Source organism: Mobula birostris, chromosome 14 (assembly GCF_030028105.1).
Source record: "Mobula birostris isolate sMobBir1 chromosome 14, sMobBir1.hap1, whole genome shotgun sequence".
Taxonomy (NCBI): domain Eukaryota; kingdom Metazoa; phylum Chordata; class Chondrichthyes; order Myliobatiformes; family Myliobatidae; genus Mobula; species Mobula birostris.
The window spans coordinates 54,201,173-54,217,996 of record NC_092383.1 but is presented as its reverse complement, the minus strand read 5'-3'; the positions used below and the strand labels follow the sequence as shown (position 1 = coordinate 54,217,996).

The window sequence follows — 16,824 nt, the reverse complement described above, 5'->3', positions numbered from 1 at the left end:
AACTTTTTTTTAATAGGACAGTATACCCCCACAACCCACACCTCCAATCTCATCTCATTGATTGGAACACCTGAGGTTCATATACTTTTTTAAACCTAAATAATTGTTTAAATGATGTACTCAGTATTGACAAGAAATATTACAATTGTTCATGTGTTATTAGTTTAGTCTATTATTGTGACTTAGATGAAGATCAGACCACATTTTGAGTAATTAATACAGAAAACCAGATAATCACAAAGGTTTCACAAACTTTTTCTTGCAACTGTATATTACACTCCATAGATGTTAATGAACAGAGAAAATTTCTTCCCTTCACTAAATACTACAAATCAACATGATCACTTACTCCAAAGTGAGTTTCAGACTTGAGAATAGAAGATAAAATGAACACAGCTCCACATGACACCAACAAAGGACAACTAAATGACACTAATCATTTGAAACATATGAATGGCATCAGTCACATTTGAGAAACAATTTTAAAATAGGTAATTTTGTTTTTAAAGTCCAAGCTCTTGTAATACTATGCAACAATAGTCATCCAATCAAAAGAAAGAAGAAAAGGCTACAAGTGCTTGGGATTGTTAGTGTTGTGTGTCTAGACAACAGTCCTTCCCTCCACTATTCAAAATGTGAACTTTTTAGGTAGTTCCAAGAGTATGCATTTCTTAGCTGAAAGACCCATTCATATATCCATGTGAATTCAACTAGCTATAAAAATGCCTGTAGGGACTAATCTCTATATAAACAAATATTCCCACCTGAATCAATGAAATACATCAGCTGGTTATTAAACCAGAACTAAGTTCATTTTGAATAACTTCTTAAAAGACCCTTTCCTTCAGATTCAGTGTTTGCATCAAATGAGTTTCTGAAATGTTTTTAAATGTTTCTACCTTTCTAGTAAAAAAAACTTACTCCAAACAAAGACAAAACATTCCAACCACATTTTATTTTGGTTAATCTTTATTTCAATTGCCTGGTCTTTTGAGGTAAGAGGCGTCATAAATGATCTTTATCATAAAGGTACAGGCCAAGAGACCCGACTTATCCACAAGTCACAGCGCCAGTTATTAATTTCACATATTACAAAAAAAGTTTTATTTCCACAAGTTTCTAAAAATAGTTATTTTGGCCACATGAGCCTGAACTATTTAATTATATTGGCTGGTTTTCAATAAAAATAACCATGTAGAAAAGAAAACTTAAGGAGCAAAAATAAATGATGAATGTGTTAACAGTGAAAGGTGTACTCTACAAGACAAAAGTAACAATACATCAAAGGATTGGCCCCTAGTGGTTGATAATCTGCAGAATTTCAGCAATTCTAGTGGGATTCTGAAAGAAACATTTGGAGACGTTAGAAACCTCTTCAAGTTCCATGCAAGTGACAGCATTAAAATAATTCTGAAATTGTAGCTGTCAAAATTGTAACTGAATATAGAATACACACTGCAGAACTAAATAGCCATTTATGTCGTCTTTGAATATTTGTTGAAAGTCAGAAATGACACCACAAAAAAATACCATTTGCCTACTTAATGTTATGCAATTTACAGAAGTTCATTTTTCCCAGCTTTCATGTGGAAGCTCAGTAGCAAGCTACCCTGCAAAATACTGAATCAAAAAACTCATTGTCCTGCAGCTCCTGAGACATAACCAAAATGGTACCCATAACTCTGATTCAGTATGATTAAGTAGAATATGAATGAAGTACCCTACATGGGTAAGCATAACTGTTTCTGTTCCACTATAATGGGATCCTTTCCTATGGACATCAGTACTAAATTGGATTCTTACTACTGAACGAACACACACACACACACACACACACACACACACACACACACACACACACACACACACACACACACACACACACACACACACACACACACACACACACACACACACACACACACACACCCCCCCCCCCCCGTAACTAAGGTGGTAAACAAGGAAGATAGTCAGGGATGTTAAAGTTTTCAAAAAATTATCGTGGTGAAATTCTTCAATTAAATGGCACAGTTTCAAAGTCCTGAGTAGATACTTGTCAAGTTTCTGTAGATACTTTATTGAGAACACTATCGTGTTCAACCAGATTTAAAACAGGAAGTGCAAAGTATTTTCATTCGTCCATAGGACAGGTAGAGTTTTTCATGACCAGAACTCCAGTTAAATGAAAACAGTGAATATTAATGTAATTAACTAATGTTCAGCTCCATTTTTACATCATAGTACAATTTATTTAAATTGTGAAACTTCATGTAGACAAGAGGGCAAGACGACCAGAGGCCACAGCCTCGGAATAAAATGACATCCCTTTAGGAAAGACATGAAGGGGAACTTATTTAGCCAGAGACTGGTAAATCTGTGGAATTCACTGCCACAGACAGCTATGGAGGCCAAGTTACTGGGTATATTTAAAGCAAAGGTTGATAGCTGTTATTAGTAAGGGTGTCAAAGGTTATGGGGAAAAGGCAGGAGAATGGAGTTGACGTGGAATAATAAATCAGCCATGATCAATGGACTAAATGGTCTAATTTTGCTTCTACATCTTATGGTCTCATGAACATGCAGCAGAAACCCTATTTGTCTCGTTTGGTAGCATTGAATTCAAGGGAATCCATTTCTGTTTTATAAAACATTAATGGGAAACCTAGATAACCAGGAGTGTAAAGTTAATACACCAGAAAAATTCCGTGTGTGAGAAAATGATTGAATGATGCAACGCTCTTTCAAATTAGAGGGTTTGGTCCCCGTATCTCTGAAAAATTAATGAGTTTGTTCTACTACTATTAAACCAAATATCTGACAACACTGATTTTAAATCATCTACCACCAACTCCACTAAGAGAAAGCTCTATTGATTGTAGACAGTTCTAACATAAAACACATGCTTACAATGGGTTTTTTAAAAAAAACTTTTAGTACAAAATCAGTGCAAGCAGCATGTTAGAACCACATTTGCCAGGTAGTGCATAGCCTCATAAAATAAAGAAAAGGGAACATACTTTTCTAACCCAAAAAAAAAACACATCAACCATACAACAGGCTTCTGTTTAGATAACAAACACAGTTTTAAAAACAAGAGACACATAGCCTGAAAAAAAGTTTAGCAAAACATACATAATAAAGCATATTTATTGCATCTCCCACAGACATAATAACCTAATAATACTAAACAAGTAATTTCAAAAGGTTATTAACAATTTGGTTCCAAAACTAAATAAACCAATATTTATACTTAAATTAGTATTAGAGTCCATTAGACTAAAAACTTAAATCAATTTTCCAGGTTCCTTTTGCAATCATTGCATTAGGCTCATTACAAATATAAAGCTGATACATAGCTAGTTGGTGGAAGATCTCTTAAGAATGTAACAGTCAATTGAACAAATACAGTTGGTAATGAACCTGGAGAGCACTAATGTACAAATAAAACCATTTAGAGTCTGAAGTAAGTCGTCAAAAAGTGCACAAATCAATTTCAGACTTTGTTCTATGTTTACATACTTCTACCATCAATCATCAATTACAGTTATTGCCAATGAGTAATTGTTTATTAATTGCAGTTTTTGATGAAAATAACTAGACAATAGGTAACATCTTATGGGAAGCAGTGGTATTGCAATAGGTATCCTAAGAATGATATTAGAATAGTACAAAAATACCAATATTACATGAATAAATCACCTTGCTTAAAAAAAGTCTGAATATATTATCTGAATCCATTGGGGTCATCAATGAATGCTTAATGTTTCCAGTTAAGAACTCAGATGGGCATAAATGAAGAAATAAATGTCCTTGGCACTTCTTTCTGAATGCACTCCTTCAGAAAAAAGATTTGTGGTTCAAGCAGACAAGTTATTTTATCTTTATTTTTCATTTTTCAATCATTCAATCCTGCATTATCTTTTAGCACATGAAGATCAACCAGGGCAATATTTTGTGCTGGTGTGACTCAATATGACTCCAGGAAAACTAATGAGTGATATTTAAAAAATAAAACCTGGCAAAAGATTTGAACTGTTTTAGCAGTGAGCATATGCATCCATATTTTCCAACAGAATGTGCTTGTCCTGAATACATACTGATTTTTAGAGGTAAAGAGGTCTCAAATAACTTACGAGTGTGAAGTGCATCAGGGTATCATATCATATACAGTGAGCATAGGGCCCTCAACTCCTATTATATTTAATGAGGGTATACTCAAAAATGTCAAGTTTTGTATTGAATGGAGAAAACTACATCACTATTGTGAATTATGTATTTAGGGTCCTACAAATGTGAAGGATGATAGCAAAAGCATATAATTTAAGTTGCCCATTCCATTCTCCCACCCTACTCAGTAGCCCCCTTTAATACACTTCTTGTGATTCACGTTGCAAACAGCTGAATCACACAGCCCACCCACCCTCCCACGAAAAAAAACCATACACACGCACACACCAGATCCAATCTGAAGTGCACAATTTACGATTCTCAAGTTAAGTGATTTGGCAACTAAGTTTAATGGGGCTGATGGGATTAACAAGCTATATTTTCCACTTCTGATCTAACACCTCTGCCGAGTAATGATAGAAAATCCTTCAGCTTCAATATCTTCTACATTCAAGCCTTCCCAAATTTTAGGATGCATCTCAGCATCAGTGTTTTTGTCATGGTAACATAACCCAGAGTGAACATCTCTGGCAGAATAATTCTGAAGGAAGAAATCAAACAAAATGATGTGGAATTGAGAGCAAAATGGAATTTTAAAAAAACAGAAGAAAAAATGCAAGATTTTGGTCACTTGAAAGAGACAAAACTTAAATGGATTCAGACTGCATGATTTAATCATGAGTCATTATTACAAGCTCCTCAATCACTGTTCTTCCCAATGTTAAAATCCTGAATTAGCACTTCTCTATCTTCACTATGCTCTGCACCATATTGAATTGAACAAATAATTGGCTCTTACCCACACAATACTGCAAAACCATGCCAACTCCAGAGGGCATCCTCAACTTGGAAGATAACACAGACTTCAGAAATCCTTTTGAATTCTAGTCAGCAGACCCAGCCATAAAATTATATTAAAGCTGTAGCGATTAAATAAACAACAGAACAAAATACAAACATGGTAAATATTAACACTGGAATTTATTGTGGCTTTATGGAAAAATGTCCATTTATGGCTTAAACCACATTACGCTGGCTGATATTTAGGCTATTTATGATTCCCACTGTCAAATTTACACTGAATTTAAATTTAGTATGGGCTCTACTTTGGAACAAGTTTAAGGGTGTCAATTTCTGTGGCATCATGCAACAGCAAACATAAGCTTGAAAGCTGGATACATTAATCAAATCAGAAAATGTTGGGAATGAATCAGATCCAATAGGATCTGAAAAATCACACTAACTTTGAGGGACAACTAGAACTTAAATGTTTTGCATTTCAAATATTCATAGGTTTAAATTCTTAGTATTATCCATCAGTGAATTAATTCATTTTTTAATTGACGTATAAGATTCCAGTGTTGTAGCTTAAGACAGTCTGTCAACCAGTCAAGAAATTGGGAGATCTGCCTTAAGTCTTGCTTTACTAGCTTATTGAAGCATTCCTCATTAAAATCATTTATGGAGCAAACTGCAGTATTTTCAGGTCCATTAGAATTCCACACATTCCAAAAATATTACAAGATTTCAAAGATTGCTTCAACATACAATGCAATAGAGAACACTGATGTATCCTTGTGCTAATGAACCACACAACAGAACACTAAACAGCACTAATAGAACATGTCAATTTTCCAAACTAGTAATTTTAATGAAAAGGCCAAATATAAATTTGTCAATTAATGTAGAACAATTTTAACCAAATATTTCATAACTAATTTATAAATTCATTGTTTTCATGTAAGCTATTTTTCCACTTAAAAAGCTTACGGCTATATTATTTCCCTAGAAGAGTCTTCATTATATAAATAGGGAGCTTTATTAAAATATGTAAATATCTTGCACTTTAACCACAGTGAGGAAGGAATGCTCATTAAAAAAAAATTATAAGCATATTAGATAGAATGTATGTAAATACAGACTGGGAGCCAAGTTCAATAAGGGGTCAGTTTTTCCCCAATCAAAGAATTTACAAACTTGCCCTCAATTGAATTTGGTCAGTGTGTATGGCTGTCAGATACAGAAATTTGAATAAAGTGACTTGTCAATTTAAATGAAATTCTTCCTCACTAAAGAATGAATTACATTTATCTAAGCACCTCATCACATTTCTGAGAAAATTCAAAGTGCTGCACACAAAGTCTTCTTGAAATTTTTTGTCTCTCCCCTCCCAACAAATGCTACAAGTCTATGTCTAGCTCTATAAATGTATGCACATTCTTACCCAAGCACTTCTTGGAGCAAGTCATTCTCTACAATAGACTGTTATACAATATAAGCTACACTTATTGTAGCAATTTTATAATAATTTCCATACCCTCTAATTATATAAAAATTAAGACCGACCAAACAGATTATGCTGTTAGGCTCAGCAAGCACAGTACCATTGGATAGTTCTATAAAATTTGCTTTTGACAATAGTTGTGTCTACTAAGCAGAGGTATTAATACTGTAACCAAGTCAAATTACAACACATCATATTTATTGCAGTATGTCAGTAGTGTTGTAAATATACAGATTTTTATAATTCTTCAGCTGTAATCACAAAGTCTGTTCAGCTGATTTCAAATGAATCAGCTGCAACCATCCAACTGAAGAACAAATGAGGAGTACCTAGTTACAGATCTATTATGTATCTCAAGAAGACCTTTGATAAGAATCAATTGGCGTCATGAAGGTTAGTTGTGGGAATGGGGTGTCTGGGAGTACTATATTAAGCTGAATATAGAATGTGCAATGTTTGTCAATACATGTCCTTGTATATCTCTTGTAGCAGCGGATGCAATGAAGTGTCTGCTTCAGTTTTCTTAATCTTCTGAACAAGCTGTGCGTGCTCAGTGACCAGCTGGCGCAGGTCAGCCATTTTCTGGAGGAGCTTTGGAAAGAGGTATTGAGAGTCTGGATGGTTGGCTTGCAAGTGTAGGCTCAATGCTTGGAGAATGCTGTCCTGCATTTCTTCAATCTGCTTCACACTCATTAACCCAGGACGGTCTACATTAAAAGAGGAAAAATAGAACTTATAAGACTAGTTTGTTCTCATTTTGTTTTGATCTGGATTGATTGTTCAGCTGAGTAGTGCCATATCACTCTGCTCCTTTCATAAATCTTAAACTCTAATAAAAGGAGCCAAAAGGGATCAAGAATCTTAACACAATTTCCCGAAGCTGGAAACCAAGATAGAAATTAGAGGTGCAGCAAGTGCAGACCAACCTTTTTTAAACATATTTTGGCATTTGCTATTGAGAATTAAAAGGTCTCTAAAGGCATGCTATTGTTTGAAGATAACAAGGAGGAGCATCCTATGCAGGCAGGTCAAAGGTATAGCTGGGAAATTAACCAGAGAAAAGAATGGTGCCGAAACGTCAGTGGAAGGCTAAAGAGTGAAAATAATGGATGGAGTAGAAATTCATAAAGAAGTACTAGAAGAGTTCACTATGCATAAAATAACTTAGTCTGGCTAGATGGACTGCAGAAGTCAAAACTGAATAGTATAGAAAATTTTATTAGTTTTTTTTAAATTACTCCCTTTTTATACATTTTCTTCCCTTATTTATGCCAACTTGAAAAATAAAGGTTTACAATGGAGAATAAACATATTACTTATTGTGGTGAATCTCTGTAATTCTCCACTCTGAGGCTCCTACATGAAAATAAGAACAAAATGCAGAGTTTAACATTAAAAAATCTGTTAATGTCTTAATGAGGAATTGGCAGTAGACTGAACAACCTACAACTGCTTGCTTTTCCAATGTACTAAGATCATTAACCAGGAGCCACAGATTCCAGGTAAGGGATTAAAAAAAGGGATAGTTCTTAAGAGATTCTGCACATGCTGGAAATCTTGAGCAAAACACTCAAAATGTTGGAAAACCTCTGCAAGTCAGACAATGTTCGTAGAAGAATAGAAGAGAATAAATAGTTGACATTTTGGGCTGAGACCCTTCATCAGGACTGGACAGGCAGGGAGAAAGAAGCCCGAATAAGGTGGTGGTAGGGGACGGAGCACAAGCTGGTAGGGCATTGGTGAAACCAGCCGAGGGGGAAGGTGGGGCGGGGGGGGGGGGGGAGAATGAAGTGAGAAGCTGGTAGGTGATAGGTACAATAGGGAAAGGTCTGAAAAAGAAGGAATCTGATATGAGAGGTGAGTGGACTATGAAAGAAAGGAAAGGAAGAGCGACACCAGAGAAGATGATGGGCAGGTGATGATAAGAGGGGCATCAGAAAGATAAACCTATTTAAGCAATGATCTGTTAGCATTTGGTTCATATTATTTGATGGTGCACTGCATAAAGATTCAGTTGTAGCCTTCAAAATTAATTAAATGCTTAAAGGACAAAAACAACTGCAGAGATATGAGAAAAGTATGGTAAATAATGGCTAACTTTCTTTTCAGAAGAACTGGCACAAGTTCAAAGGATGAAAGCTTCCTACTCAGCTGCTCTGTCAATAATTTTATGATGTGAAGGCTGTCACAGTTGCAGATCCAAAAGTTATTTCCTTACCTCCACATAATATAATGGTGGCTACAAACAGAGCCAAGTCACTATCATCCAGTTCCAAGGCATTGAACTTCACTGCGAACTCAAATTTGGGTTCCATAATTTCACTAAATGGCTTGCGCAGGCTCCTCAGGAATTCCCGAGTAACAAATCCATTTCCATTAGCCACAAGAAGACCATCTTTATTCATAATCGATGCCAACATGGCAAAAATGGCTTCATGAACACCATATTTTAGTAATGTCACCTGGTCATTTAGGTAAAGGTTTAAAAATTCAGGGATGCACTTGGCAAATTCAGTCAGTTCTCTTACTGTTTCAACAGTTGTACACTGGCAACGGTGGAAGACGTGAACTGCAATTTCTTTGTTCGGAATTCCATTTACTGATTGCTTCCAAACTAAATTTTTTTCAGCCTGCCAAAGAGTTTCCATGTCATGAATAACAAAAGGCTGCATTCAGGAGAGAAAAATAAGAATTATATTTTAAATTTTAAGGGATTGAATAGAACTGAAAATACAAAACTGATGTTTCTATACAGGTCTGCTTCTATATATTTATTAATCAGTTCATGAGTGCTGTAGTATTAAAACAGTCATATTTTACTCAGGTTGGCACATGTAGCAGCAAATATCTACTGGGCATTAGAAGCATTACCAAACAAGAAACTACAGAAAAATTTTTTAAAAATAAAATAGGTACAAATTAAAAAGAATATTTAAGCAGCAAGTTATTTTCTGCAGCATGTATCTGTTTTTAATTAAAGTGAACATAATCAAATGAAACAATTTATTCAAATTGTGAAGTAAACTGGTTAAGAATAAAGAGGAAGGAAGGAATTCATAAAACTTCAAAGACCAATCAAAAGAGGCATGTCACTGACAACCATCAAAAAGTTAAGAAGAAAGAAGATACTGCATAGAAGACTGAATGGTGAGAAATGTTGAAGATGGTCAAATTGGCTTTCCTGCTCTTATTTTTAAAAAAAGCCACATCACTCTTTGTCTGTTTTCTGGCCACATGGTTTAACGTCTACTTCTCCCAAAAACGACTAGACTATCTTCAGAAATTCCACTGATCTCTACACCTCTAACTATCTACTGGCAACTTTCCTCCACTTTGTTTACATTGACAATAATGAAGCAACAGGTGAGCTCCCACATGCACAGAATGTAACCCTGATCCAGTTTCCACTGCTGTTGATCATCGTCACTGATAACTACAAGCTGAGTTCAAACTGATGCAAGAAGTAAGAAAGTTAAACATACTAACCTATATTCCTCATGTTGTTGGCATTTGAGTACTGGTGCTGTGATGAAACAGTGTTGTAAATATCATTATTGCAAATAAAACATGTATTAAGTGGCATCAATTCTCAAAGCATAATTGCCAGTTATGTTGAAAACAACACAAACTGCAAAGAATATCCTAAAAAATTGTATTTAAAACTTACTAACTACGAAGGCCAATGTGCTAACATGTAGTGTTGAAGGCAAGACTACAAATTGGTACGGTATGGTATGGTGGTTGTCTCTCGGGGTCCGAGGAAGACTAAACATTGTGCAGTCATCTATGGATATGCATGTGGCTTTGAAGGCCGAAGCAAATGCGGTTGCAGGTTGGACATGGAATGGCGATTGTTAGAACAGGTGCATGCGACAGCTTTGTGGTGTCGGTCTTGTGCTGCTACAAGGTGCTGATTTCGGTCATCCTCAAAGTCAGACGCAGCTTTTCTGGTCAGGGCGCGCCACGCAGCCCTGTCGGCTGCGGACTCCTCAGGCTGTTGAGGCTGGAGGTCTGCCCATTTGACGTACGATTTCAGATTGTCTTTGCAACTTTTTTTGGGGCGGCCCTGATTGCAACTGCCATGCTCAAGCTCACCGTAGAGCAGCTGCCTGGGGATTCTTGTTTCACCCATGCAGATTACATGGCCAGTCCAGCATAGCTGGGCCTGGAGGATCCTTGCCTCAATGCTTGTGCTGTTGGCTCTGTCAAGGACTTCCTGGTTGGTGATTTGGTCCTGCCATCGAATCCTCATTATCGACCTCAGAGAGCACATGTGAAACCGCTCCATCTGTTTGATGTGCCTGCGGTATAGGGCCCAGGTTTCGCAACCGTACAGGAGAGAGGTGAGGACCACAGCCTTGTACACCTTCAGCTTGGTTGAAAGCTGAATGTCCTTGTACTCCAGAGCTTTGACACGGAGTTTCCCCGAGTGCCTGGCTGGCTTTCTGGATCCTTGCTATGATCTCTTTGTCAAGGGATCTGTCACTGGAGATGGTGCTTCCTAGATACTTGAGGCTCTCCACATTCTTCAGGACAGTGCTGTCGATGGTGATGCATGGCTGAGGAGAGTGACTGTTTGGTGCAGGTTGTAGGAGGACTTCTGTCTTACTGACGCTGATTGTCAGGCTGAACAGCTTTGAGGCTGCGGAGAACTTGTCGCAATTGTCTGCAGGTGGTTCTCTTGGTGGGCCATGAGGGCACAGTTATCAGCAAACACGGCTTCAGTGATGAGCCTCCTCAAAGCTTTGTCTTTGCAGCAAGGCGTCTCAGGTCAAACACCGATCTGTCTAGGCGATATCTTATGTAAATACCCAGGTCTAGGTCCTTAACAACGTGCTTCAGCATTTGGGTGAAGAAGAGGTTGAAGAGCACTGGTGCTAGAATGCACCCTTGCTTCACGCCATTTGAGATGTTGAAAGTCTCAGATGGGGAACCATCTGAGAATACTTCTCCTGTCATGCCATCGTGGAGCAGGCGGATGAGTGTAGTGAATTTCTGTGGGCAGCCAACCTTTCTAAGGATGATCCACAGCAAGTTTCTGTTGACCATGTCAAACACCTTCATCAGATCAATGAAGCCAGAATATAATGTCATGTTTTGCTCCAGGCACTTCTCCTGTATCTGTCTCACTGCGAAGATCATGTCGACAGTGCTGCGTTCAGGACGAAAGCCGCATTGCGACTTGGGAAGGTCCTCTTCTGACACTGTTGGAATCAGTCTGTTGAGGATGATACGGGCGACGATTTTTCCAGCAATGGAAAATAGTGAGATGCCTCTGTAGTTCCCGTAGTCGGTCCTTCAACCTTTATTTTTGTAGAGGGCGATTATTGTTGTGTCTTTGAGGTCAGGAGGCATCTCTTCTTCTTCCCAAATGCTAGTCAGGGCGCTGTGGAAAGCATCAAGTGATTCCTTGCTGAGTGCCTTGTACAGTTCAGCAGGTATTGCATCCTTGCCACTGCTCATCTGCATGATAGCTTTCTTGACTTCATCTATCGAGGGAGGACCATCTAGTTCCTCATGAATAGGCTGTTGGAGATTTGGTCCAGAGCAGACTGGTCGACCGATGAAGGGCGGTTCAGGAGCTGGCTGAAATGCTCTTTCCATCTGTGTTGGATGCTCTCTTTGTCCTTTAGCAGTGGGGTTCTATCAGCGGACAACAGTGGAGATGAGCCAGATCTTGAGGGGCCGAAGGTCATCTTGATGGAGTTGAACAGCAGCTTTCAGTTGTTGATGTCGGCAAATTGTTGCACCTCTTCAGCTTTCCTATCCCACTACAGGTCGTGCATCTTGTGAATTTCCTGTTGGCATGGGCCTGAAGGGACTTGAACTGCTCTTTCTTAGGAATGGAGCTTGGGTCGTTTTGCCACTCCATGAATGCTTCGTTCTTCCTGGCCAGGAGATCTTTGATGGCACTGTCATTCTCGTCGAACCAATCTTCTGGTCCTTGGGGCCGAGGACTGACTTTGCTGTCTCTGTCATCATCTCTCTAAACTGATTCCACTTCTGAGTTGGCCCACCAGTTAGTGGTCCGTTGGCAGACAGCTTCTCATCAAGGGTGGCCTGGAACTTGCAAAGATACAGCGGTTCTTGGAGTCTGGCGGTGTTAAAAGCTGTTCTGATGAACTTAGGGTGCTTGGGATGGTGGGGAGCAATACGTAGCTTCAATGTGGTGCAGACAAGCCTGTGGTCAGTCCAGCACTCCGCTCCTCACATGGCTCTGGTGATGAGGACATCCGGATGTCTCGGCGACGTACCATATTGTAGTCGATCATGTGCCAATGTTTGGATATTGGGTGCATCCATGTAGTCTTGTACTTGTTCGCCAGCCTGAACACTGTGTTTGTGATGAGGAGGTCGTATTCTGCACACTTGCTAAGGAGCAAGAGGCTGTTGCTGTTCATGGTCCATATATGGTTATATTGCCAATACCATGTTTGCCTAGAGCCCCTTCCCAGTGACTGTGATCTCAGCCTACTCGGGCATCGAAGTCACCAAGCAGGATTAGTTTGTCGTTGGCAGGGACTGAGCAAAGAACAGAGCTAAGGTCGGTGTAGAACTGTTCAGTGGTCTCGTATTTGCTGGTCACGGTGGGGGCATAAGTGCTGATGACTGTTGCGTGACGTTTGTGGCTGAGGGGCAGACATAGCCACATAAGCCTTTCATTGATTCCCACGGGCAGGTTGGAGAGTTGTTTCAGGAAGCTGGACTTGACTGCAAATCCAACTCCATGAATCCTCTCTTCATCTTGCGCTTTTCCTTTCCAAAAGAAAGCTGGTGGTTTTAGTCAGGGATCCTTCCTCCGCAAGCCTGGTTTCACTGAGGGCTGCGACGTCGATGTTGTAGCATGAAAGTTCCTTGGCAACGAGGGCTACTCTTCTTTGGGGTCTTGCTGTGTTCTCTCTGTCCAAGAGTGTGCGGACATTCCATGATCCTAACAGAAGTTTCTTTCTTCCCCTTTGAGTGTAACCACATTGGCGGATGAACTGCCAGCCGCAGCAAACTGGCCAGTTATCTGTCTGTAGGGCAGGCAACGTTTAAGCCACCTTTTCTAGGCCTCGCCCTAGCAAAGGGTGAGCAGTGTTGTCCTGAAAAGGGCTGCTCAGTCACCATTGGTGCTGCCGGACTCCCCTGCTGCCCTGGGTACAGAGAAGAACGACCACTTGTCCAAAGGCCACCTACGTGCGGGTTTGTGACCACAACTCCCAGTTGTCACCTCCACCTGTTGCTTCGCCACTCCCCCATCGCCGTAGGATTTGTAGAAGACTAGTAGGAATTGGAATCTGGGAGATGAACGTTGCACAATGTAACCAGTGCGTGAAAGATATTAAAGTGGAAAAGCCTTGCACAGAGACGATCCCACTCTCTCGGCCTCAGAAGTCAGGATCCAGTGGCACGAAGAATCGTTACGTCTGGCAACTTCCTTGGCTGCATTGGATGGCCGCGTCTTCTTAAGTGCTCTGCTGCGCCCTACGCACTCCACAATGCGCTGCTGCAACGCCTTCTCAGCCGTTGAACCCCCGGGGTTTCCTCTGCCTGATCCACCAAAGCAGCCTTTGCGTGCTGAGATGAGCAAATTCCTATCTCACCAAGGGTTTTAGACCCGTTGGTTACCTTCACCGTTTAGCTGGCCTGTCAAAGCCGTTGCCCAGGGTGTGGCCACTGTCGCATGCAAACAGCTAGGAGGAGCCACAGGTGAGAGCTGGGCATTGGTGGGGACCAATAGATGACAAGCCACTCCAAGGAGTGCGACAAGCCCCCATCTAGAGGTGCTACCCCTCCCATGCACCCCATGCACCTAGTGTTGAAGGCAGGACTGCAAGTTGGAGGCGAAACAAATACTCTAAATTTACCAATATGCTAACAAAATATGGTACTGAAACACATAAATTAGTAGTTGAAAATTGATTAAGAGATAGGAACAGAGCTGTCAAAGACCATGTAGCTGAAAAGATTCAGGAAAGTTCTCTGCAAGCATGTTGGCCGCCCAGAGTTGAAAGAGATAGGTCTGTTAAACAGAGCAGAATAACTGATCCCTTCCCAACTGCAGGTTTGGGCTGAGGATTACAATCCACACTATTTCTCACAAAATTTGTTGAGGGTGAGAGGGACTATTTCGGGTATTTGGTGAGTTTGAAAGGTTTAGATGTCCAAAGTTGTGCCACCAAATTAATTGATTTTTTAAGTTTGCAGTGAAGGCTTTGGGCACAGTGTGAGAAGATGGGTTATGGTTTAGAGACAGGGATGAGGGAAAGTTAGAGGTTGGGGCAGTAGACGCAGTAAATAAAGAGTGAGGGGCAGGATTCAGTGGTTCTGTGGTCAACAGCCAACAATCCCCATGAATGGGTGACAGGTCAGCAGGCACTGAGAATGAAGACAAGCAATCCCCACAGTCACTGACTAAGGTTAGCTAGCCCTGTGCACAAGGGCTGGTACCTTTCATTCCCCAGGTCTGCACATACCAGGATCAGAGTTCCATACGGGCAGGAGGCACAAGGGCTGGTGAGCCCCCCCGCCCCCCAATCCAGATTAGTGAGTCCTGGGGTGAGCCAGGAGGTCGAAGAGCAGAGGTCAAAATTCCATGATCTAGGGACTGATAATCCACTGAGTCCTGGGGTTGATACCCTGAGGTCAGCAAAATGCAGAGGCTGAAGCCGGAAGTGGGCAAGTTCAGAGGTTGAGGTCCAAGAGTCAAAGCCCCTGGGTCAACATGTCTAGAGGTTGGAAGTCTGCGAGTCTGGGCCAAGGACTGGAGGTTGGATGCCATGTCTGTGAGCCTGAAAATCCAGAAGCAAGAACTAGCAAGTCGGTGGCCTGGAGGCAACCTGTCCTGTGAATGTGAGTGGGTAGGCAAGGATCTTGTTTTGTTCTGTTGATCTGCTGAATATGGTGGGCATAATATTGGCACTGAAATGTGCTACAACACATTTACGTTAATGCAAATGACACAATTCACTGTATGTTTTGATGTATATCTACTAAATAAATATACATAACTGAACCTGGTTGAAGCAAAATATTTTTGTAAAAATGTAAGACCATTATTGCATCAGCAGCACCATTCAAGGAGGAGCCATGGATAACATAGAACATACAGCAGTACAGCACAGTACAGGTCCTTCAGTTTACGATGTTGTGACGACCTTTTAATCCACTCCAAGATCAATCTAAATCTTCCCTCCCACATAACCCTCCATTTTTCTTTCATCCATGTGTCTATCTAAAAGTCCCTTAAATGTCCCTAATGTATATTTCTCTACCACCATACCTGGCAGTGAGTTCCACTCACCTACCATTCCATATAAGAAACCTGCTTCTGACATACCTGCTATATTCCCTTATTGCCCTAAAATTATGCCTTTTGCATTCGTCATTTCTGCTCTAGGAAAAAGGTGCTGTCTTTCCACTCTATCCATGCCTCTTATCATCTTATACACATAGATCACAGTCTGCAAAAGCATTGCTGAAATAACAAGGAATAGGGTCACCTGAGAGACTGACATTTACTGTGTAAGACCACAGAGATACAGAGCAATTCCAATGAGCAACAACGGAACCCACAGCCAACTTGTCAGAGCAAGGGTAAGAGACCATATCACATGCAGAGGGCAAGCCTCAAAGGAATAAATTGTGTCTCATCATTTTTGTTAAGTATTACAGTGGATGTAAATTACTTAACAAGCCTGTTGTGATTATACCCAATATACCCGTAATCTGTAGCTATTGTTACGGTCAAGCAAATGCTATCACTTATATTAAATGGAGTACCTTCAATGTACACCTCCAAAAGTAGTAGGATTACAGATTCCTTGCAACCTTAATGTCTTATTCAATCTGAAACACAACTTCAGACTACATACAGTCTTCATCACAGGTACAGACTTCCAACTTTACCTTTGCTCCCAAGAAATTCCATTGTTGTTGAAGCCAACATATGTGCATTTTAATCCCCAAAATTAATAATCCAATTATTTCATTTTCAACTTATGATTTCCATTATATTCAATGTATCTAAAACTTTGCTGCAAACTTGCTGGCCCATTTGTCTTCACTTTCATTCTTTACTAACCAAACTGCATCTGCAATTTTCTCAAGTTACCCGAAGCTCTCATTCCTGTCTCCAGTTTATCGTGCAATTACCACTTCACTTTACAGAAACAGCATGAGTTCGGAACTCAGAATTATACTTGCACATAAAGCAGCTGCTAAAGAAATGGACAAATTCTAGATATTTAATATTGATTTGAATTTAAGTAGACTAAAAGTTTATAGTAAATTCAAGTAGCATTTGACAATTTTTTTTTACCCCAGCCATTGCCACTAGTTAAAGATTTATTCTAATCTATTACAAAATCATGTTCTGAAGATAAAAATAA

General features: G+C 39.9%; 1 protein-coding gene across 1 annotated transcript in view; it reads right to left on the bottom strand.

Annotated features, from left to right (window-relative positions):
* Positions 1-4,427: 4,427 nt before the first annotated feature.
* The window catches only part of LOC140209907 (peroxisome proliferator-activated receptor delta-like), a 53,815-nt gene continuing 41,418 nt past the window's right edge, over positions 4,428-16,824 (bottom strand). Inside the window, exons 6-7 of the mRNA XM_072278567.1 lie at positions 8,670-9,117; positions 4,428-7,158 (exon numbers count right to left, since the gene is read on the bottom strand). Coding sequence (XP_072134668.1) covers positions 6,911-7,158; positions 8,670-9,117 — 696 coding nt within the window. The 3' untranslated portion in view covers positions 4,428-6,910. The remainder of the gene's footprint in view (positions 7,159-8,669; positions 9,118-16,824) is intronic.